Below are 23084 nucleotides of genomic sequence, written 5' to 3' on the forward strand. Positions count from 1 at the left end.
TGGGATATTTGGCCTTGGCTTTAGGATCTGGTTCATATTGAACCTTTGGTTGACCTCTATTTTTCCGAAATGGCAATTTATGAACCCCTATGATGTCACTTGATCCTATTTCAGTATTAGGCATAGAATTTACATTATCATGGCATTCAAACACAGGGTTATTAATTACCTCTGGATCATCCTCAGGGAGCATTGGTGTTGATGGGGTAGTAGAAGGGGAAGAAATATCTCTCACTGCTGATTCTGGAGTTGGTAGCTGATTTCCATGTTCAGCTGCCATTTCTGATGTCGGTAACTGGTTGCTCCTTTCAGTATTTCCATGCTCAATTCTTGTTTCTCCAGTATTTCCATGCTCTTGGATGTCCATGGGTTCCAAGGGTGGACACAAGCAATCCCCCGAAGACTGCTCTTCCTCTATATCATTCTCCCCTGAATAGTAGGCTTCGGGGAAAAATGTAGATCATGTTCATGGAATGTAACATCCATGGAAACATATGTACGCTTAGTGGTCGGACTATAGCACCGATATCCCTTTTGAGTGGAAGCATAGCCAATAAAGATACACTTTTCAGCACAAGCATCCAATTTAGTCCTCTGGTTTCGATGGATATGTACATAAGCTACACAACCAAAAATCTTTGGATCAAGGGCATGGGTAGGTGGTAAAGGTAAATGACTGGCAAGAGCTTGAATTGGTGTTTGTGGTGGTGGACTGGTTTCCTTAGCTGTAGACTGAAGGGCTTGTGTAGGGAGTCTATTTATGAGGTAAGCAGTAGTTAGGATGGCATCACCCCAAAAAGATTCTGGCATATGAGCTCCGATTAACATGGAGCGAGCAACTTCTAGAATGTGGCGGTTCTTTCTTTCTGCCACACCATTTTGTTGAGGAGTTTGAGGACATGTGGTCTGGTGAATGATGCCATGGGTAGCTAGATACTGGTGAAAGGGATGGTTCACATATTCTCCACCATTATCGGAACGAAGGACTTTAATAGGTGTTTGGAATTGAGTTTGGATCATGGCATGAAAAGTCTGAAAAACCGGGAAAACATCACTTTTATTTCGCAGCAAGTAGATCCAACTCATCCGGGTGCAATCATCGACAAATAAAACAAACCATTTCATTCCAGAGGGCGTTGCCGGACAAGGTCCCCAGACATCAGAGTGAACAAGATCAAAAGGGGAAATACTTTTATTCGAGCTCAATGGAAAGGTTACACGATGACTCTTGCCTAAAATGCAAGTGTTGCATTTAAAGTCTGATGGTCTATTATGCTGAAACAGTAAGGGGAAGAGAGTTTGGAGATACCCAAATGATGGATGTCCCAATCTTTTATGCCATAACCAGATCTGTTCTTCATCGGTGGAAGGTTTTTTCTGAATATGATGCACCTCACTTATGCGACGATTGCCAGCAGTGGTCATCTCCATGTAGTATAACCCCCCTTCTCAATACCCCGCCCAATGATTTCCCCTGTTAGGATGTCCTGAAATATACAACACCACGGGTAAAGAATTACACAACAATAAAATTGTTTTGTTATCTGTTTGACAGACAAGAGATTATGAGATAGGGAAGGAACAAGTAACACTGTATCAAGGGTAATGGATTTTGTAAGAGTAACAGATCCAGCTCCAGTAATGGGATAAGAATCGCCATTGGCATTAGTTACGCCAGACCGGCGAACTGGGGTTAAATGGTGAATATTGCTAGGGTTATTAGTCATATGGTCCGTTGCACCTGAATCAATTATCCACATATCCTTCCAATTAAAGTCAGAGTTACTCGATAGCAAAGAACAAGGTGTACCTGAAGTTGTCATGAAGGCAAAAGTGGAGTTACCAGAGTGAACACTGTGAGGAGGTTCATCAGAAGCTGTACTCGAACTCAGTTCTGGGGAAGCAATTTGGAGGGAGACTTGAGGTTTGCCTTTGGATTGATAACTCTTTGGGTTGTTGTTGCTAGATGGCTTAAATGATCTTGCTTTCCCTCGTACTTCTTTTGCTAGTGCTTCCTTTCTGGAAATGTGCTCCCCCCACCATTCCGGGAAGCCATGTAAGTGGAAACAAGTCTCTACCAGATGCCCGGTTGATTTGCAATGAGTGCATTTCATGGATCCTGGAGAGGATGCTTTCCAAGATGATGATGATGATGGAGGTGGTTGGGAGCTACGGAGATGCGGTGGTTGGTATTGAGCAACCATGGCAGAGCCTTCGTACTTTGTATCAGACATCATTTTTTTTGAGTCTATTATGCTCAGCACTGACTTGAGAATAAGTTTCTTCTATGGAAGGCAGCGGCTTGCTGTTTAGGATTCTACTCCGGACTCCATCAAGGTGAGGGTCTAGCCCTGCTAAGAAGAAATAAACACGATGCTTAGTGACTCTATTAGCCATGTAGGTGATAGAGTCTGCATCCTTAAGCTGGAGGGGGTCCAATATGTCAAGCTCCTGCCATATTTTCTTCATTTTGCTGTAATAGTCATGAAGAGGAGCCCCATTCTGTTTAGTGGAAACAGAAGCAATTTGTAGCTCATAGTTTCTTGTATCATCCTGAGCTACTGAAAAAGTAGTTTTGACAGCATCCCAAATTTCTTTAGCCGTCTCCAAACTTTCATAATTTCCTCTGACATCCGTGTGCATGGAGTTGAAGAGCCATGCTTGAACAAGACTGTCTTCTTCGACCCAAATTTCATACCCCTCTTCATCTTCTTCAGATGGTGCTTTCTTCTTGCCGGTGAGGTAGCCAAGTTTACCTCGGCCGGTGATGTTCAACTTTGCATGTTTAGACCAGGAAATAAAATTGGAGCTGTCCAATTTTTCTGGAGCAATAGGACCATGATCATTGGATGATGATCGCCCTTTATGTTGAGAAGAGTTGGTTGCCGATTTGGGGGTTGAAGCAGCAGATATTTCCTCGAGAACCATGGTTCAATACTTACTAAGTAAAGAGAAGAGAAATCGGATCCTTGGGTGTTGCCTATCGTGCAACCTTTCAGTAACTCCTTTTAATGTGGCCAGGTAGTAGAGGAACGATTTTGGCGGAGCTCAGCTCACTTGTTTAGCAGGGGACGAGACCCTTTGCTAGCACTTCTCGTATCCAATCAGCCTAGACACCACATTAATTGGATGAGCCTATGTGGTTGAACGAGTAAGCTCGACGTTACAAGGATAAAATTTCTAATCCTTTCTTTTTTTTTTCTTTTTTTTTTTTTCTCTCTCTCTCTTCCTTCACGTGCCTAACCTTTCTTCTTTTCTTCTTCTGCTTTTCCAAAAGATTCCCCCTTAGTTGTTCCCCCCTTTTTCCTTCACGTGTTGTCCCCCCCTTTTTTTTTTTTTTTTCTCTCTCTCTTCCTTTTCACGTGTTGTTCTCTCTTCTTCTTTTTTTCTTTTCTTCTCTTCCTTTTCTGAGACCAGTGCTGTCTCTTTCTCCTTCTTTCTGTCTCTCTTTCCCTTCTCCTTTCTTCTCTCTCTCCTTTCTCCTGTCAGATGAAATTGAAGTGGAGTGCAGATCAGAGAATTTCAGCGTGGCGAGTATAGCGGCTGCGGCGGTGGAGCGGCTGCTGCGGTGAAGCTGAAGGCGGTCGATCGGAGATGCTGCAGATCGGGTTTCGTTGGTGGGAATGGAGGAATCAAGGTAGTTTGAATATTTTTTTTTTTTTGACTTCAGTATTGAGCTGGTAAAAGGATGGAATTTGGTATTGATATGGGTACTGAGTATTGAAGAACAAAATTTGTTCTTGGTATTTTCTGGGAATATGGATATGGGGAAGAACAAAAGTTCTTTGGTAATGGTTTAGATTTTCTGGTGCTGGTATTTTTTTTGGTACTTGGTTAAGAGGGAAGAAACAAGATTCTTCTGTTGAAGGTATTGGTATGGCTAAGAGTTTCTGGTGCTTGGTTAAGATGAAGAACATAGTTCTTCTCTTGGTAATTCTGGCAGCGGAATATGGGTATGGGTAATTTAGATTTCTAGATATGGGTATTGGTCTCAAGAGCAAACCGCTCTGATACCATGACAAATCTTGTAATGTATTTGCTATATTCAAGCACCCTTACAACTGAGTTACAATCCTGTTCTTATAGAGCTCCTATAAGATTATAATATCAACATCATAGCTGGAAAGCCTAACACCTACATGTGTGATCCAGCTGATGTGAGGCTGGAAAGGTTAGTGGGCTACAGCTCACTTAACACAGTATGTAGGCTCTTAAATTAGTTTTGCAGTGTGGGCGGAAGAGAACGGAAAGATTGTAGAGAAGATCAAAGTGTTGCTCAAAACTTATGATATGCCTACATTTTCCTTCCGACCAAGAGAACGCAACAAAGTAGCTCATGAGCTCGCTAGATTCATAATGAATATCGTTTTCTATTGGTAAATATAGAAACAAATGTTTGTAACTATTACAATGATGGAAAATACTTCAGTACATTAATGTACTTATACATCAAGTAGACTAGGTTCAATACAGAGGTAGACTAGCTCAGTATAAGGGTAGACTCCATGTACTGAGCTAGTCTACATCTATATTGAACTAGTTTACTTGATGTATCGGTACATTAATATACCGTAGACGATCCCTACAATGATTATAAAAAAAGAAGAAGAAGAAAAAGAGACTATCACGTGCTTAGGCACGTGACTAGAGTTGAACACAACGGCTCAAATACTCTACAGTTGAGATCCACTTCTCTCTTCTCTCCAATTCCCCGCGCTAAATAGCCCCTTTTCAAAACACGCTCCTCTCTCTCTCTCTCTCTCTCTCTCTCTCTGCGAAAACCCTAAAACCCCAAAGAATGGAAATCACCGAAGAACAGCGAAAGCGAGCCGAGGCGAATCGATTGGCAGCCTTAGCAAAACGCAAAGCCCTCGCCGAATCCTCCAGTCTTCAACAACAACACGATCCGTGGTCGCTTTTCAAATGCCAAAAGGTCTCTCCGGACCTCAATCCGAGCTCAATTCGCTGCGCCCGCGATCCAAGATCCGAAATTTCACGGGTTAGCCCGGTTGTGGAGAACCAGATGTTCCGGGTCAGGCTCGAAATCTGCTCGCCGGACTCGTTCTCAGCCACCCCGGTTGCCGTTCAAGGGTTTAAATTTCCTGGGCGGGAAGAGTGCGTAAGGAGAATGAGTGATTGCTTGGCTGGTGTAAGCGGCTTTCTGGGTTTTGTGAATTTTGATTCTGAAATTGACCTAAATTCTGAGTCTTTACTACTGGCATTGTTGGTTTTAGATTTATAAGTTGCTTTTGTAGTGGTCATCATGAGCTTGATTTTCTTGGAATATTAAAATGTACATGTTCTCTGGAGTATTTTTTTTTTTTTTTTGAGTGGTGAGAAAATGGTTGAAATCAAGTTACATGAAGGAAATTGCATTCAGTTTTGTTAAATTTTGGTGATTTTTGTGCGAAAAAAGCTTCGTTCTAACTTCTAAGTGAATTTGTTTGACTATTCCTTCTGTCCTAGATCCATGCATACAATAGATAGACACAGTAAATTGTAGTATTCAACTGTGCTGTATTAAGTAGTTAAGAGTTTAGTGTTTAAAATTTTGTTTTATGCATTTGTATTAGGTAATGCCATCCCACTACACGCAAAATCACAGTGGTGGAAAGGCTGGTGTTTATAAGCTGAGTGAGTACAAAGAAGTCTTGAAATGTTTAAGGAGCAACAAGGGCATTGACATTGAAGAGATACCTTGGACTACTTTCCATGTTGTAGACAGACTTTCACAGTCATATATCACAGGGAAGTGGGTACCATGCAGGCCAGAACACTTGTTGGATGATAAGGTTGATGAGTTGATCGGGAAGCTGCCAAAGAGGCTATTGGATTCACTCTTACCTTTCCAGCTTGAGGGTGTTAGATTTGGTTTGCAAAGGGGCGGACGATGTCTTATTGCAGATGAAATGGGCCTCGGAAAGACACTGCAGGTAGTTTTATGTCAAGTAACTTTTCAATTCTTATTGATGGCGCTAGGATTTTGACCGATGATATTGTCCCTGTTGGGTGCATTGAGATATTGTAATGTAGTTCTAGGGAGTTAGAGTGCTAGAATACTCCAATAGTCTCTAGCTTTGTTATTATTCACACACACACTGACAGAGCTTTATTATACAGTATCTACAAAATAAAAAAAGTGTATCTCCTGCATTTCAAACGTTCCCCTGCAAGTATAAATTTTAAATTTGTCCTCCCAGGCTATTGCTATTGCATGCTGCTTCATGAGTGAAGGCTCTATACTTGTTGTTTGCCCAGCTATTTTGCGTTATTCATGGGCAGAAGAATTAGAGCATTGGCTTCCTTTTTGTTTGCCTGCTGACATCCATCTAGGTAATTCTTTTCATTAATTTAAATTTGTCTCTTGTTTAAGTTGGACTGAGTAGATGGGAAGGTGGTTGATATAAAAACAGACAACCATTTTTGCAAATAACACTTCAATAATGTGTCACTACCAAAAGTGTGATTTAGTTTCCAGTGTAGAAGATGTAATTACTTGAATTCCATATTGTATAATCTATCATTTTACTATACATAAAATTCGTTTAAAGATAATATTTAAATATAGTTTAAGAGTGGCTAGTCCAAGTAATGGAACATTATTATTAACTGGTTGGAACCAACAATGTTTAAGGTAAAAATGTCATGGTTTAAGGAAGTAGTTTTGTTATGCATCTTTGATGCACATGCCTACCCCAGGTGTAGTTGTTTGAACTCATTTCCTTGGTTGAATATGTGACTTACTTTCTAAAAGAGGTAGTGAGCAAATAAGCAAATTGTTGAGAGATATGATACAGAGTGAGCTGAACTGTTTATAAAATGGGGCGAGATGTGGTGTTGGTTTCAGTTAATTTTGTGAGCAAACTTTCACCTCAACATGTGTATTGCTGCACTTTTTTCGGCACTGATGCTGTATAAGTTTATATCTTTTAACAAACCAACCAAAGACCTACCATTTATTGCAAATGAAAAGCTGTATTGACTGATGCTCTCTGTGCATGCAAGTCTATAGAAGGATTTGGGTACTTGTTCTAACGTAGAATACTTATTTGTTTTATTGTTTTATATCTCCATATTATAGATTAGTTGTAAAACAGGACTAATTTCTTACATGTCCTTCTGACTCCAGTTTTTGGTCATGAGAACAATCCTGCTAATTTAAAGAAATGGCCTAGAGTTGTGGTTATTTCTTATACAATGCTTCACCATTTGCAAAAGAGCATGCTGGATCGAGAATGGGCTCTCTTGATTGTTGATGAGTCCCACCATGTACGATGTACGAAGAAAAAATCAGAACCTAGAGAGGTACCTAGATTGTTCTGATTTGTAGTTTTTGTAGTACTTACTAATTAAGTATATTAATTGCAGAGAGCCTTTACTATGTGGTATTTGTAATAATGTATATCTACAGATAAAAGCTGTTCTTGATGTGGCAAGAAAGGTCAAGCGCATAGTTTTACTATCGGGGACACCTTCTTTGTCAAGGTTGTAGCACAGGCCTTTAAAAGCACTGCAGTACTTGATATTTCTAGAATGCATGTTGTTGTTTACTTTTTTCATGTTGCATCTCTATAGCCTTCTCTTGTTCTTCCCCATACTAAACCCCTGTTTGTATATCTTCCTAGGTGATTGTAGGCCATTTGACATCTTTCATCAGATAGATATGTTATGGTAAGTGCCCTTAACACAGTTGAACTCCTGGTTGGCTTGGTTATCTCTAGTTCTATTGATTGACATCTCAGTTGTTCCTTTACAGGCCTGGTTTGCTGGGAAGGGACAAGTTTAAATTTGGAGAAACTTACTGTGATGCCAAATATGTTCGGGGTGTCCAAGGGAAAGTTTTTCAGGTAATATATGGAGTATCCTTCATAGTTCTCATAATGATTTCTTGAGAAGTGTCCTTTTTGTGCTGCCTATTAGTTAAGATTTAAGATGATGGTGTTTTGCAATCCCTTGGAAAGAAAGAAAAAAATGCATCCATGTCTTAAATGTGATGCAAGATTCCTGTTTCTTGTTTGATACAGTTGGCCATGGCCCAAATTGGTTTTTCTGTTTTGTCCTAAAGAGCCTTGTGCTGGACTATGTCAGATGTTTTAACTTCTTCAGGAAACATATAATAAATCTGTATCTATGCTTTACCTACACATTATAAAGCTACTACTAAGATCTTTTATCAACACCAGCTTTATCTAATGACTTATTGTTACAAAGAAAAGTAATGAAATACTCTGTGGGATTGTTGCTGCAGGATTTCTCAAAGGGTACTCGTTTGGAGGAGTTGAACATGTTACTAACGCGAACAGTTATGGTGTGCTCTTGTTCCTTAGATGTGTATGCCACTTTCGTTATTTTTCTGAAGTCATGTCATAGTCCTTCTCTTAATAATTATCTTTAAAAATGAACTGCTGGGTGTTTTCAAGGTCACAATTAAGTGCCAATCCAAAAAGCATAGATATGAACAGATTTGGAAAATAGCATGACTGTGATTATATCAATTTTATGAAAACAAATGTGGAAATTCTATGCTTAATTATCAGAAAATTTTACAATAAGAACTCTTATGCGGGCATACCTTAGAAGAGAATAGGGTTCAGGTTGATGATTATTTATGTGTTGATTATTTTGAGATTATACTTGGATGATATGCTATTTGTAGACTCCAAGTGAAGGTCAGAATAATTTGTTCTTTGGTTCTCTGTTTTGAAGTTCACTTACATGTTCTCATTCTAGGAATTAAAAGTATTCCTGCTGACTTAGTAGTTCATACTAATTTTTAATGTTGAAGCTTTTTGTTGAAATCTGATTCTTTATTTGAAACATAATTGTAGATAAGACGTTTGAAGGAACATGTCCTGTCTCAGCTACCACCCAAACGCCGACAGATTATACAAGTTGTACTAAAGAAATCAGATATAGTTTCAGCAAAGGCTGCTATCAGGGTGGGAAAGAGTCACGATGAAGATGTATCTTCAGAACATTTGGATGAACTGAATGGTAAATTAAAGTATTCTTTTTCTGTGTATATGCAAATACATTTCGAATGTCAAAGGACTGTTTATTTTCTTGTATTGCCACTTTTTATATTACACAGTGAGTATCGATGCCTCAAAACCTTTGGTTTGTTGATGTACTAAAGAGGTATATGATATACTTAATGTTCTGCAGTAAAACAGTGTATTGATTTTTGTTTTTATTGAATTTTGCATATCTTTGAAAAAAGCATTGATCACTGAATGCTAAGTTTGTTGTTGTATACTCATTTTGCCTCTCTCTCACTATCTGTCTAATTTTTTTTTTTTTTTTCCAGATAGTATGGGTTGCTGTATATCAAAGCAGCTTTCTCACCAAGAATTAGGTATTGCAAAGCTAGCCGGGTTTCGTGAATGGCTCTCCATTCATCCAGTCATTGCAGAGGCAGATGGGGTTGCAAAATTGGAGTCGGATTCCAGTTCTCATAAAATGTTAATATTTGCACATCACCATAAAGTACTTGACGGAGTACAGGTGAAATTCTTCAGACTTGGTGTTTCTTGTTCATTTGAGAAGGGCTTGAATTCACTTTTTTTAAATTAAGACAGTTGTTCAAGTGGAATTATCTTAGGTATATTGCTCCAATGGCTGTTTGTTTTAGTTATTCTCAAGATTATCAGGCGTCTGCTTTTTCTGAAATTGGAAAAAAATAATAGGGTCGGTGACTCGGTATAGTAAGAGTTTTACTTATATTTTTGAAGAGTGGATTATGATTGTACTGTTTACCAGCATTCCATTTATATTGTTTGATAACACATAATTTCTCTTTCTTGTTTTTTTAGTTCACATCATAGTTTGTGTGCATGTGTTGAATGTTGATCTTGTCTAAATAGTTCCTAAATATAAGTCTGGTATTCTAAATTCTCAGGAGTTCATAATCCACAAAGAGATAGATTTTGTCCGAATTGATGGAAACACACTTGCCACAGACAGGCAGTTAGCTGTGCGAAAATTCCAACTATCAAGTGAGGTTAGTATCAGCTGTACCATTACAAGAAAGTTACACCCACAGTGGTTTTCTTGATGTGCCTATAGACTTTTAACTAATGCATCATGAACTTAATAATATGCTACTGTCTTCACCTGATCATGGAGTTTCCATGTCATTTTCTGGTGGACTCCTGCCTTTACCCCATTTCTTCAGTGTGGTTTGTCTTAATAATGCATTGAGTGTCTACGTTGTTCAGGTTAAGATTGCAATAGTTGGTATTACAGCGGGAGGTGTTGGTCTTGATTTCTCATCAGCTACACATGTTGTCTTCTTGGAGCTTCCTCAGTCACCATCATTGATGCTTCAGGTTGAAAATAGTGAAGTTGTCTTCTTGTTTTGTGAATTGTCAGGGTTGATTCTAGGTTATATGTCATTAATCTTTGATGTACTTGGTTTTTCTGAAATTAATTGAAGGCTGAGGATAGAGCTCACAGGCGAGGGCAAACAAATGCAGTCAACATATACTTCTTTTCTGGGAAGGTGCTTCTTTCTTTGTTCATAGTTGTTTAGACATATTTCACATACTTTTAAACTAATGAATCTAGCATATTGCAGGATACCATTGATGAGTCACATTGGCAATACTTGAACAGGAGTTTGCGCCGTGTTTCATCTACAACAAATGGAAAATATGATGCAATACAAGAAATAGCGGTACTTTTCGTCTTTGAATGCTCCTTTCAACACTTATTATTGATCTGTAATTAATATATAGTAAGTTTTTAGTACCAAGTTCAATTCAAAACACTACTAGTCCGTATTTTATACCCCTTTTGTCTGAAATCCAGTTCTCTCTATGTTCGAAATTGTTAGACAGGTGCCAATTTCTTGTGAAGTTGGACTGCTCATCATGTCAGAGGTTGGGATTGTCTACAACTATGACCAACTAATTTTGGACTTTAGAAGTGAGGGTTAGTGGGTGAAAATGCTGGTCTAAAAGGATAAAATAGTTATGTTTAATTGTTTATGGAGTTTATTAGTAGGCTTTCTCTTGGAAGCAGTTACTGAGGAGTCTTTGGGGTTCATAAGGTTAGGAAAGATCAAGTATAACAGGACTTATATGGTAGCTTATTTGGCTTTATTTTTCATAATCATTTTAATGTCTTTGACAGTGAGATTCTCTGTAGAATTCAATATCATATTTTGGGGCCTGCAGGTTGAAGATGTTTCTTTTTTTGAGACATTGGGTGGAGGTGATACATGTGAAGATTATACTTTGCAAAAGTCAGAGGGTAGTGAGTTCTCAGCAGAGCTAATCAAAGTTCCTGGTTCTGGCTGCTTAGCTAAGGCTATGAAGCCTTTTGAGTCAAATGATAAATTAGTGCCAAACATTCCACAGAGATCTGAAAGACATCATGGTACTGATGGCATTTCATCACAAACTGAAAATTCTGTTATTAAGGTGAAATTTATAGATATTTATTTTTACTCCTTTATGAGATTTAATTTTACTCATTTCTTCCCTTGTAGTTACAACCTACAATAGTCCTTTTGGTTGGATGATCTATACTAATTTTAATGGTGAAACAGGATGATGTGGTCTCTGATTTGGATATGGATAACAGTATCTCTTTAGATGAGAAGTTGGAAACAAATGTTCCTGAGACTAAAATTAGAGAAGGGACAGTAGTCTATTCTTGTAAGTTAAATAAGAGCAGTGAAGATAGAGATGGACTGGAATCACTGGATAAGGTACATTTGGTTTGTTCTCAACTTTGAAGGAAGATGACTTTTTTTTTTTGGGTCCAATTTTTTATACAATTGAAGCTATCTTATAAATTAGAAGCAGGAAGACGGAATCAAATCTCAGACAAACAAAGGACATGATGGCCAATCTGTTCAGCTGATCAAAGGACATGATCGCGAACCTGTTCAGCCAATCAAAGGATATGATCGCGAACCTGTTCAGCCAATTGAAGCTGAAGAAGGTGGCACTAATCAAGTAGATGCTCTTCGATTTGAGGTAAAAATGTTGTTGAGAATATATACATCCCACATGGGAAAAATGGGACCTTGCTCAACAAATGTGTCCTGGTTGTCAGATTCCAATTTTACACAGGTCAAAGGCTGGAAACTAGTACATGTGAAAACATGATGTGTTAGTTTTTCTCTAACATCCAAATATGGTTTCATACTATTATTAATGCTCAGAATTTTTAAAATAATGCATCAATTTTATTGGTTTATTTTAGTTACCTACAAAGTACATATGGAATAATCAAATAGCGTTGCTATTTTTTTTATAAAAATTTCTTATGAATTGTAGGTGAGTCAATATACCGGTAGAATCCACTTGTATTCTTGCATCTCAGGAGAGGATTCAAGACCAAGGCCACTTTTTGAGAATTTTAGACCAGAGGAACTTGAGTCACTAAGTTCTTCTGCCGCTGAAAGTACTAAAGGAACAGTTTCAAATTCATTCAAGGATAACCCAGCTTATTTGCATGCACTTCTTGAATTCTATAAAGAATGGAAGAAACTGAGGCCCATTGAACAAAAGAAATTAATTGGAAAGCCTTTGCAACTTCCTTTGACTGTTGAGTTGTGCTTTCTGTGTGAAGGCACTAACCACGACAATACGGTACATCTGAACTTCCTTTGTGGGAATAAATTTGCTCATTCTTTGCTCTGGTGAATGTATTTTTAATTCATTTCAGTGTCTGCCTTATAATTTCTAGAGTTGCAGCAGTTTGTGGTCAGATGGACATAATAATCATTTTCATTTCTATGACAGGGACTGCTGAAGGGCCGAAGCAAGCGCCGCTCTACACCTTTTGATGAGATTAGCAAACCCCTACCATCAAATGCTGTGTGGAAAAAGGTCCACCTACGTAGTGGCTATGGAAAAAAGGAGAAGCAATACACTCAGGGTTACACTTTGACTGATGAACCTCTCTGTAAACTCTGCCAAACACCATGCGAGTAAGTCCTGTTTAAATCATCTGTTAATAGTGCTGTTTGTGTTGGACAATCACATTACTTGGTTTCAGGAGCCCCAATGCCAAGGAACCTGAATATTTTGAAGACCTGTTCTGTAATCTTGACTGTTATGGAGAGTACCGTATCCGAACTAGTAACAGATCTATTCGTCACGTAAGGACATGAGCTATGTTTTTTGAAAGAATCAAGTTCAGATATACTTTTTTCAGTTGTAGTTTGATTTTATCCATGTGACACTTATAATTGAAATTTTTTGGTGCTTTCTGCATATTTATCTTTTCTTTTTGTCATTTACTTGGGCATTTTTTTTTTCATAACTTAACATATTCATATGCTCAGGAACTTTTTCAACTAGAACGCGGTGTCTGTGCAAATTGTCAGTTGGACTGTCATAAACTTGTGGAGCACATAAGACCTTTATCTGATGTAAACCGGAGGCAGTATATTGAAAAGTTTGCACCAAGAGTGGCAAGGTTGAAGAAGTTGTAAGTCAAATTGTTGATGACTATCTTTGTATTTTAGTTGCTGCAGAGGGTTATAAATTTTTTTTACATTGTTGTGTGTTCCCATGGGTCTCTGAATATGCTAGACTTGATTAGAATAGTAAAAAAGTGCAACCTGCAGTGAGTTATGCAGATAATTGTCATGCAACTAGTTAAACATATGTATCTCTGTTTGATGCATCTACCAATTGTCTTACACTTTTCGAATATAAACAATACCCGTTAGGCCAAATACTTAAATTTGACATCCTGCAGGCTTGAGAGGCTTGTTAAGGATCCAACAGAGGGAAATGCATGGCATGCAGATCACCTTGTCCCTGTCTATCTTGGTGGAGGTATGTGCCTAAACAAATTTTCATGAATATGTTCTGAACTTCTGATACCTGGAAATATACCTTGTAAGCAAATAATCTGCCGAACTTTATTAGGACATAGACCGAGCAGAACATAATACTATTGATATTGTTTAGTCAGATTATAAATTGCCTGATACCATTTTATAATGATTGTGTCGTTGAACTGATGACATCACTCTGTATCAGCCCTTGCTATGCGGGAAATTTTGTTTTTTAATATAATCTTATTATAGTTATAAAATAATACTTCTGCTGCTCTTGTTCATATTCTTCTGTGATTTTGGAGGATGCCTTCATCTATAAAGCACACAATAATTAATCTTCTACGTTTTGCATGCTTCGAACTTAAGCCCTGGTTTTCTAATTTGATAACATTCAAACGTTTTGTAGGTGAATGCAGGCTAGAGAACATGAGGACTCTGTGTGTGGCCTGTCATTCTGATGTTACTAGAGCACAATGTGCTGAACGGCGGTCAACAAGGAGCAAGGCTAAGAAACAACTGAAAGCAATCATGAGTGACCTTAAAAACAAAGGCACAGAGATTAACCCAAAGGTATGTTCTGAAAGTAGCAGTCTCTTTTCTGTTTCCAGAAACTGTCTTATCACTTGCTTTTTTATGTGAGGCCTGCCACGGCCAGATGCAAGTGTCCAGTTTAAGCTGTCCCTGCATGAACACACAGTAGGGCCGTGCATAATTGCTGAGATAGCTTCCTTAGCAGTTCTCATGTGGTATTTGGTTCTAACACTGCCAATGTCCTTTTAAGTTGTTAGAATTGTATTTTCATTGATTTGTGCATTTACAATGTTTACAATATATAGGAGAAGCAGCATCAGTTTTACAATGCTGTAATAACTAAATTTATAACAATAGCAAAACTGATCCTAGATTGATGCACAGCAATATATGCTACAGCTATCTATATTTATAACAATAGCAAAACTGATCCTAGATTAATGCACAGCATTATAGCCATATTAATGGCTAGTGATTGAGGAAGATTGAGTATCTTTAACATCCCCCCTCAAACTTGACCGGCCTGGACGGACAAGTTTGCTGGTGAAAAGAAGATGTCGAGACTTGTGAAGTGGCTTTGTGAGTAAGTCAGCTGGCTGATCTCTGGAAGGAATGAAGCAAACTCTGTGACTTCCACGAGCAACTTTTTCACGCACATAGTGGTAGTCGAGCTCAATGTGCTTGGTGCGGGCATGGAACACCGGATTGGAAGCCATATATGTGGTGCTGAGATTATCACAATGAAGTAAAATTGGAAAATGGATCGTGGCACCAAGCTCATACAATAAATAACCCAACCATGTCGTTTCAGCACTAGCATGAGCCAGAGCTCTGTATTCAGACTCAGCACTAGAACGTGCAACCGTAGGTTGCTTTTTAGAACACCAAGAGATGAGATTGGAACCGAGATACACAAGGTAGCCAGATGTAGACCGACGAGACGTTGGACAACCAGCCCAATCTGCATCAGAGTAAGCTGAAAGATGAACTGGTTGTCGTTGAGGAGTGAACAACAACCCATGACCAAGTGAGCCCTTGACGTAACGAAGGATACGTTTTACAGCAATGAGATGGGAAACACGAGGCTGACTCATAAATTGAGAGACCAAGTTAACAGCAAAAGCAATGTCAGGACGGGTGATTGTGAGATATTGCAAAGACCCAACAAGCTCACGATACAATGTAGGATTCTCAAGGAAAACCCCATCAGTAGAGTGAAGATCAGACTTGGCAGACATGGGCGTACTGACAGGCTTGCTAAGCAAAAGGTCATGTTTAGAGAGAAGATCATGAGCATACTTAAGCTGATTAATATGCAGCCCATGATAGTGTTTTGTAACCTGTAATCCCAAAAAATAATGCAAAGGTCCTAGATCCTTAATGTCAAAACCACGCCCAAGGTTATCAATAAAGGATTGAAGCAGCTGAACATTGCTGCCCGTAACAACAATGTCATCTACATATAGCAGAAAAAATATCTGATGCTGGCCATGACGATAGATAAACAAAGAGGAATCTGCAAGACTCTGAGAGAACCCAACAGAAAGAAGAAAGGTGCTCATACGCTGAAACCATGCACGAGGTGCCTGTTTCAAGCCATAAAGAGCTTTGTTTAATTTGCAGACATGACTAGGCCTAGACTGATCAACAAAACCAGGGGGCTGAACCATATACACATCCTCAGTAAGAACACCATGAAGGAAAGCATTTTTAACATCTAATTGGCGTAGGGACCAACCACGAGACACAGCAATCGAAAGGACTGTACGAATAGTTGCAGGCTTAATGACTGGACTATAAGTTTCACCGTAATCAATACCTTGCTGTTGATGGAAGCCCTTGGCGACAAGACGAGCCTTGTACCGCTCAATAGATCCGTCAGACTTCCGCTTCACCCGAAAAACCCATTTGCAACCCACTGTATTTTGTGAAGAAGAAGGAGGCACTAGAGTCCATGTGTTGTTTTTCAACAAGGCATTGATCTCCTCTGTCATGGCAGCACGCCATTCAGGTTTCTGAGAGGCCTGAGAGTAACAAGTAGGTTCCACAATATCAACCAAGTGAAGGAGAGCACGAGGAATCGGGTACCGTACTGTACCATCTGTTAGTGCACGGGTTTGGACAATGCCATCCCGAAGTCGGGTGACCATTGGATGCGATGGGGCGGGGGCCGGTGGAGGAGCATTGACCGGTGGATCAGGAGAAGGAGCTGGTGAATTAGAAAGAGGAGAGGAAGGTGCCGCAGGCAGTGAGGATGACGAAGGATGGGAAGCTGCGTCGGGGGACGCGGAGGCTGGAGGAGGAGAGATAGGCGGCACTGCTGCGTTGCGCGACGCGGTGGCCGGAGATGGAGGGGAGAGCGGCGCTGTGGCTGGCGCAGTCGTTGGGCGACTGCGGGTGTATTGGAGAAGGGGAGTTCGGGCGGACGGGGGTGAGGGTGGAGGCGTGACGGTGGAGTCACCTGCGGGAATTGACAGTGGGAAGTCGGAGTTGCATGGAGATGCTTGAGCGGAAGGTATGGAGCTGTTTAGCAGTTGTAGGGTCGTAGGAGGATCTGAAGCAGGGGGACTGATCGATGTAGGGACTGTTTCTGGTGGAAAAGTCAATGGGCTAGATAATGTGAACAAGTGAAGTGGACCAGGAGGAACATTTGATGGTACCTGCAAATCTTTAAAAGGGAAACTATTTTCATTAAATAAAACGTTACGTGACACATAGACACGACCAGTTTTTGGATTGAGACACCGATAGCCCTTATGATTAGGACTATAACCAAGAAAGACACATTCTATACTACGACTGGATAACTTGTCTGAGACATAGGGACCAAGATAAGGGAAGCAAGAACACCCAAAAACACGAAGAGAAGAATAGGGGGAGAGCGTCCATAGAGACAAGAATAAGGTGTTGCCCAATCTAAAACTGGTGTAGGAAGGAGATTGATAAGATAGACTGAGGTTAGGACAGCTTCTACCCACAGATTGTGAGGAACCCCTGATGTGAGGAGAAGAGTTCGGGTCATTGTGGCTATATGTTGATGTTTGCGCTCAGCAAGGCCATTTTGTTGTGGCGTATGAGGACAGGAAAAACGTTGGAGAATGCCTAGAGATTTGCAATAATGAGAAAAGGCATTAGTGACGTATTCCGTGCCATTATCACTTTGTAAAAATTTTATGGAACTGTGAAAGTGATTTTGTATCATGACAACCAAGGACTGAAAATGAGTAAAAACCTCATTTTTACGGCGCATAGGATAGACCCAAGTAAAGCGAGAATACTCATCTGTAAATAGGACATAGTATCGAAAACCACTAACTGACGAAGTGGGAGACATCCACACATCACTATGAATTACATGGAAAAGAGAAGTAGCAGGATCATTATTAGAATTGAAAGGCAACTGTCGCGATTAAAACACCATTGTGGCCCGGGGCCAAGAAGCCCATTTGACCATGCTGGGCGAGCTGGCCATGAAGTAGAGGAATGTGCGTTTGGAGTAAACGCAAAGTTCTGGAACTGAGGACGTGCAGCACCACCACGACGGTAGCGCTGGTTGTTGCGCCCGCCATATGAAGGCCGGCGGCCGTCACGGCGAGGGGGAGGGCCACGGGGGGGTGCAGATGGGTTGGATCCATGGTGAAACAAGGCCGAGGCAGTGTTAGAATCTGGTGACCGGGTTTGCTGAGCCTCAAAAGAGAGGATTCGGGCTCGGAGTTCAGAGAAATCTGGAAGAGAAGATGATTGAGCAAGGGCAGTACGAAGCATTAGGTAATCTGGTCCAAGTCCATGAAGTGTGGCAACAACAAGATCAGCGTCAGAGACGGGTTGATTAATCGAGGCTAGGGAATCAGCAATTGATTTGGCTTGTTGGAGGTACTCATCAACAGATTGAGAACCCTTTTGAAGATCAAAGAGTTGAAGTTTGAGACTTGTGGCACTGGCAACAGACTTCTGGGAGAAATGGCGAGCGAGGCAGTCCCATATCCCTTTAGATGTATCGAAGCCAATGGTGAGACGTGCCACATTTTCAGAAAGGGAAGTGGTGAGGATGCTGACAATTTGTTGGTCAGTAGTGAACCAGGTTTCATGCTCAGGATTAGGGATGGTTGCGGCAGATTGGCCATCACTTGCAGGTCGTGTTTTGGTGGCAGCAGGTTCAGGGATAGAGCCATCTATATAGCCCCAGAGTTTCGCACCATGAAGATATGGTTTCAGCTGACGAAGCCAGACAAGATAATTTGTTTCTGTAAGTTTGGTGAATTGAGCAGTGTTTTGAGAGGGAGGGTTGGACGATGAAGAGGCCATGGAGATAAGGAGGGTGAGATTGGAAGAAAACACAGGAAGAAGACACAGGAAAGTTGACACCTAAGTTGACACCTTAGACTACTGATACCATGTTAGAATTGTATTTTCATTGATTTGTGCATTTACAATGTTTACAATATATAGGAGAAGCAGCATCAGTTTTACAATGCTGTAATAACTAAATTTATAACAACAGCAAAACTGATCCTAGATTGATGCACAGCAATATATGCTACAGCTATCTATATTTATAACAATAGCAAAACTGATCCTAGATTAATGCACAGCATTATAGCCATATTAATGGCTAGTGATTGAGGAAGATTGAGTATCTTTAACATAAGTAATGACCGGCTGTCTAGTAGGTATACTGTCAGTTGCTTTTTGTACCTTAAGCATCCAAGTGTTGTTTGTTAGTCCAGTTTGACCTGGCCAGACTTGTCCTGTGCATCACGAAAAATGGAAGTTTTCATTTCTCAATTAGTCTTGAAACTTCCATAGCATATAAGATTCAGAATTCCTCTTTTTAAGAAGGAAATGATTCCCTAACTAGTAATCCCTAATTGGGATGAGTCTATTTCATCTAGGACTATGTCCTTAAGTTTGATTCTTCCGTAGCTTCATTAGGTTGGTGAAATATAAGAATTTTGCAACCTCCTTTCCTTTTTTAGTTCAGCTTCGAAGGCGTAGGGATTAAAACCTTGGTCTGAAGATGCAATTATGTTTATGTGTTGATTGCACTTTGATGTCACATTACCTGATTTTAGGACCAGGGGGATCCAGAGGCAGAGGAGAATTTGAGTGATGACGAACTTTTAGTCAAGGTTCCTGGGAGCGCCTACTCATTAGCAAATCGTGGGGATGCTACAACGATGAATGAAGACTTGGAAGAGCCCTCCAATAGTGAGAAGATTCCCAGAGTAGAAAAATTCACGTATACGCCTATCTAGAGCATGTGTCTGTTTGTTGTAACCTTGGTGTTCAGCACACATTTTTTTAGGATTGCAACTCTTGGAAGTGTAGAAACTATGGCAGAGGGTGATGAATCATCTATTCCAAGATCATAATAGATTTCGGTGAAAAAATTAAAAAATAAATAAAAGATTAATGATCTTCTGATGTAGTTTTAGTATCCCTGTGTATTCAGCTGTATAGCAAACAAGAAGTTCAATTCATTAAGAGGAATATCAATTATTTATTTATTTTTACCAAGAAAAGGAATATCAATTCATATGGGACGAGCTTCTTCTATTTCATTAGGTTTAGAAGTCCAAAGGGAAACAAAGAACGTTTTCAGGAAATCCGAAATCTATTTAGTCCTAATTGTATTAGAGAATCTTTATTTATTTATTTATTTTTTCATTAATACTGAGCGACTTATAAACCTTGACCAAGCTGTGGTATCAACAAACCAACACAGCAGTATGGAAAACGATGAGAGAAAGGAAGAAAAGGCATTAGAGAAAGAACTGAAGAAGCAAATGGCAATAGCCAAAGAAGCTGCCAGGAGGCTACAAGCAGTCTCTTCTCCTACTGACACTGGAAAGAAGGAGAAGAAGAATTTAAAGAAGCGTTTGAACGATGAGGATGATGATCTTAACAAGAATGCAGAGGATCTAGAGACTCTATTCGGCAAAAAGAAACTGATGAGTGTTCAAATGGCAAAAGAGTACCGTTGAAGTGTTCAAATGGCAAAAGAGTACTTCTTGAAACAGGACATGACATTCTCTTTTTCTGGGTGGCGCGCATGGTAATGCTCGGAATTACTTTGGGTCCTGAAGCTGAGGGTGCAGGAGGTAATGTGCCTTTTCCAAAGGTGTACTTGCACCCGATGATTTGTGATGCGCAAGGGCGTAAAATGTCAAAGTCTTTGGGGAATGTGGTTGATCCAGTTGATGTGATAAACGGTATTAGTCTTGAAGGTCTACATGAGAAGCTTTCAAAGGGAAACTTGGACAAGAAGGAAATAGAGGTTGCGAAAGAGTGGCAAAAGAAGTCCTTTCCTAATGGTATTGAAGAATGTGGTGCAGATGCTCTTCGTTTTGCTCTCATTACCTACACCCATCAGGCTGAGAATATAAATCTAGACATCAACAGGGTGATGGGTTATCGTCACTGGTGCAACAAACTGTGGAATGCAGTAAGGTTTGCTATGCTCAAACTTGGGGATGGTTATGTTCCACCTTCGAGTGAAATTAATCCGAATGAGCTTCCATTCATTTGCCAGTGGATCCTCTCAGTACTAAACAAAGCAATTGACAGAACTGTTTCGTCAATGGAGTCCTATAAGCTGTGCAACCAAAGCTGTGTATGGGTGGTGGCAGAATCAGTTGTGTGATATTTTCATCAAGCCTTACTTTGCTGGTAATGATCCAAAGTTTGCAGCAGAAAGGGAGTTTGCGAAACACACTCTTTGGCTATGTCTTGACACTGGATTAAGGCTGCTTCATCCTTTTATGCCCTTCATCACAGAAGAATTGTGGCAGCGCCTTCATCTTGCATCATCATCATCATCATCATTAGTAGCACCATCATCGATTATGATATGTGACTATCCATGCATGATAGAGTGCTGGAAGAATGAAGAAGTGGAGACTCAGATGGATAATGTTATTATTTCGGTTGTGAATTCTATACGCTCACTTGCAAAAGAAGGTCGTGAACGACGAGCAGCATTTGTGCTTAGTGGGATAAGAGAAGAGAGGGAGTTGATGTACAGCCAGTGTGCAATCATTGAAAAGTTAGCGAATGTGTCACCGATGAAGAGGGTGCTGCTCCAACTGGATGTGCACTTGTATAATTCTTGCTGTCTTCAACTTTGGCAGTGACATGGAGTTTGACTTGCACTTACTCACAACTGCTGGCCTCTAAAAGCCCAAAATGCTGTGTGTCTCTGTCTTCCTTCTACAACCCCTTGATCACTCCTTGTCCATCTTGTGCTTGAGGTTGTAACGATGCAAATAATTGTGTGCAAGCTAGTAACGCTACTTTCTCTTTGATGCAATTCGTCGACCTCCTTACATACACTTCTTGTCTAATATTTTGGAAACATCATGCAGGAATGACCTCATGGATTCAAGTCTGCTACAATCAAATACCTCAGCCAAGGAAAATGCACCACAACTGTTACAATGCACAGAACACAACTGCCCAATCCGAGTTCATTGGCATGTGAAAGCTAACTACAGAGAGTATTGGCGTGTGCAAATTACCATCACCAATTTTAACTTCCTCATGAATTACACACAATGGACACTAGTTGTTCAGCACCCAAATCTCAACAAACTGGCCAATATACCTAGCTTCTTTCTTAACCAGTTTTTATTGTGTTTAATTCTGCAGATGACACTGGCATGTTTTATGGCATAAAAAATTAAAAACTCTTAATGAACTAATAAGGGAACCTGGGCCCAAGTGATATATCTACACAGTGTTGATTCTTAAGAAGGACAGGAATACATTCACATTGGATCAAGGTTGGGCATTTCCATTGAGGCTTTACTTCAATGGTGATGAATGCGTGATGCCCCTTCCGGATCAATACCCATATCTACCCAACTCTGCTTTCTATAATTCATATCCAATTTCTATATCATCTTCTACACTAGCTACCTTTTTTGGTTTTGGTATTGCTAGTCTTTTTGTGATCTAGTTCGTGCAATATGCAAGTAGGATCATTATGTATATCCAACGTCCCATCTAAGCAGGGTGATGCAATATATATATATTTTTTTGGGACAATAAGGGTGATGCAATTAGGTTACTTGTATAGTTTAGGCTTTTAGCATCATTAAAAAGTTACAAAAAAAAATGTCTTAGCAATTCAATTTGATTTTTGAACTTATCTTCAAATAAGTCATATATACATGGCACCTTAGGTGAGTTCCGATAATATGTCACTGCAAAGTTGGTTTGTGGATTCCAGAGTTTTCAGATCGCATGAATATGACAACAGCAATATGCAGAAGGTTCTAGCTTGTTTTTATATAACCAGACCTGCTGGTATATTTGGAGATGGGGTTATTTGGAGAATCTTTTACTTGTTGCTGCATCATGGAGACATGGAATATAGCTCACAAGTAACTTCTTTTGGCCTTAATCACAGTTTTGAATCAGCCTGACATTGTTTTTGTTCAAGTGTTTTTTCTCAACAATACTCTGCAAAAAATTAAGTGGGGGTTTAAAAATTCATGAAGAAGCACTTCTCCCTAAACCATACATTGTCTACAACACAAAGCATTTCTAACTATTTCGGCCTGACCTACTATTCCAAAAGAACTAGTCGTATTGATATCAAGCTCAACCTAAAAAGAAAAAAAGAAATGCATGTATGCAGGCATTTCTGTACTGTAATATTTAAATACACCACTTCAATACCACCACATCGTATCTCCATTATTCTACTCGACCGAATGAACACTCGTGTTTGGTAATGGCGTAGAGA

The 23084-nt window shown here is 39.8% G+C and overlaps 1 protein-coding gene across 9 annotated transcripts; it reads left to right on the forward strand.

The window, feature by feature from the left end:
- Positions 1–3346: 3346 nt before the first annotated feature.
- Positions 3347–22230, forward strand: LOC112176622 (DNA annealing helicase and endonuclease ZRANB3). Of its 9 annotated transcripts, none has more exons than XM_040512261.1 (26): positions 4723–5149; positions 5574–5933; positions 6201–6333; positions 7130–7305; positions 7412–7485; positions 7636–7671; positions 7757–7847; positions 8249–8308; positions 8829–8994; positions 9308–9504; positions 9899–10000; positions 10218–10328; positions 10436–10501; positions 10577–10675; positions 11178–11423; positions 11552–11713; positions 11808–11877; positions 11911–11984; positions 12288–12602; positions 12756–12943; positions 13012–13114; positions 13301–13446; positions 13720–13799; positions 14211–14374; positions 19408–21585; positions 21700–22230. In XM_040512261.1, exons 1-25 carry the CDS (start codon positions 4799–4801, stop codon positions 19588–19590), a joined length of 3753 nt encoding a protein of 1250 aa, XP_040368195.1. In that variant the 5' UTR covers positions 4723–4798; the 3' UTR covers positions 19591–21585; positions 21700–22230. The 9 variants fall into 9 exon arrangements, with proteins under 9 accessions (XP_024170418.1, XP_040368195.1, XP_040368194.1 ...); XM_040512260.1 differs by having other exon boundaries at positions 11805–11877; positions 21700–22229; XM_040512262.1 differs by having other exon boundaries at positions 11811–11877; positions 21700–22229.
- The last annotated feature ends 854 nt before the right edge of the window (positions 22231–23084 follow it).

The sequence above is a fragment of the Rosa chinensis genome, chromosome 7, assembly GCF_002994745.2.
Source record: "Rosa chinensis cultivar Old Blush chromosome 7, RchiOBHm-V2, whole genome shotgun sequence".
Lineage (NCBI taxonomy): Eukaryota > Viridiplantae > Streptophyta > Magnoliopsida > Rosales > Rosaceae > Rosa > Rosa chinensis.

Excerpts from the sequence above, each read along its gene's own strand:
- LOC112176622 (XM_024314646.2), top strand. The coding sequence starts at position 4,799 with ATGGAAATCACCGAAGAACAGCGAAAGCGAGCCGAGGCGAATCGATTG. Across the intron at positions 7,672-7,756 it reads CATCAGATAGATATGTTATG|GCCTGGTTTGCTGGGAAGGG; the intron begins GTAAGTGCCCTT and ends GTTCCTTTACAG. Across the intron at positions 13,115-13,300 it reads GTAACAGATCTATTCGTCAC|GAACTTTTTCAACTAGAACG; the intron begins GTAAGGACATGA and ends TCATATGCTCAG.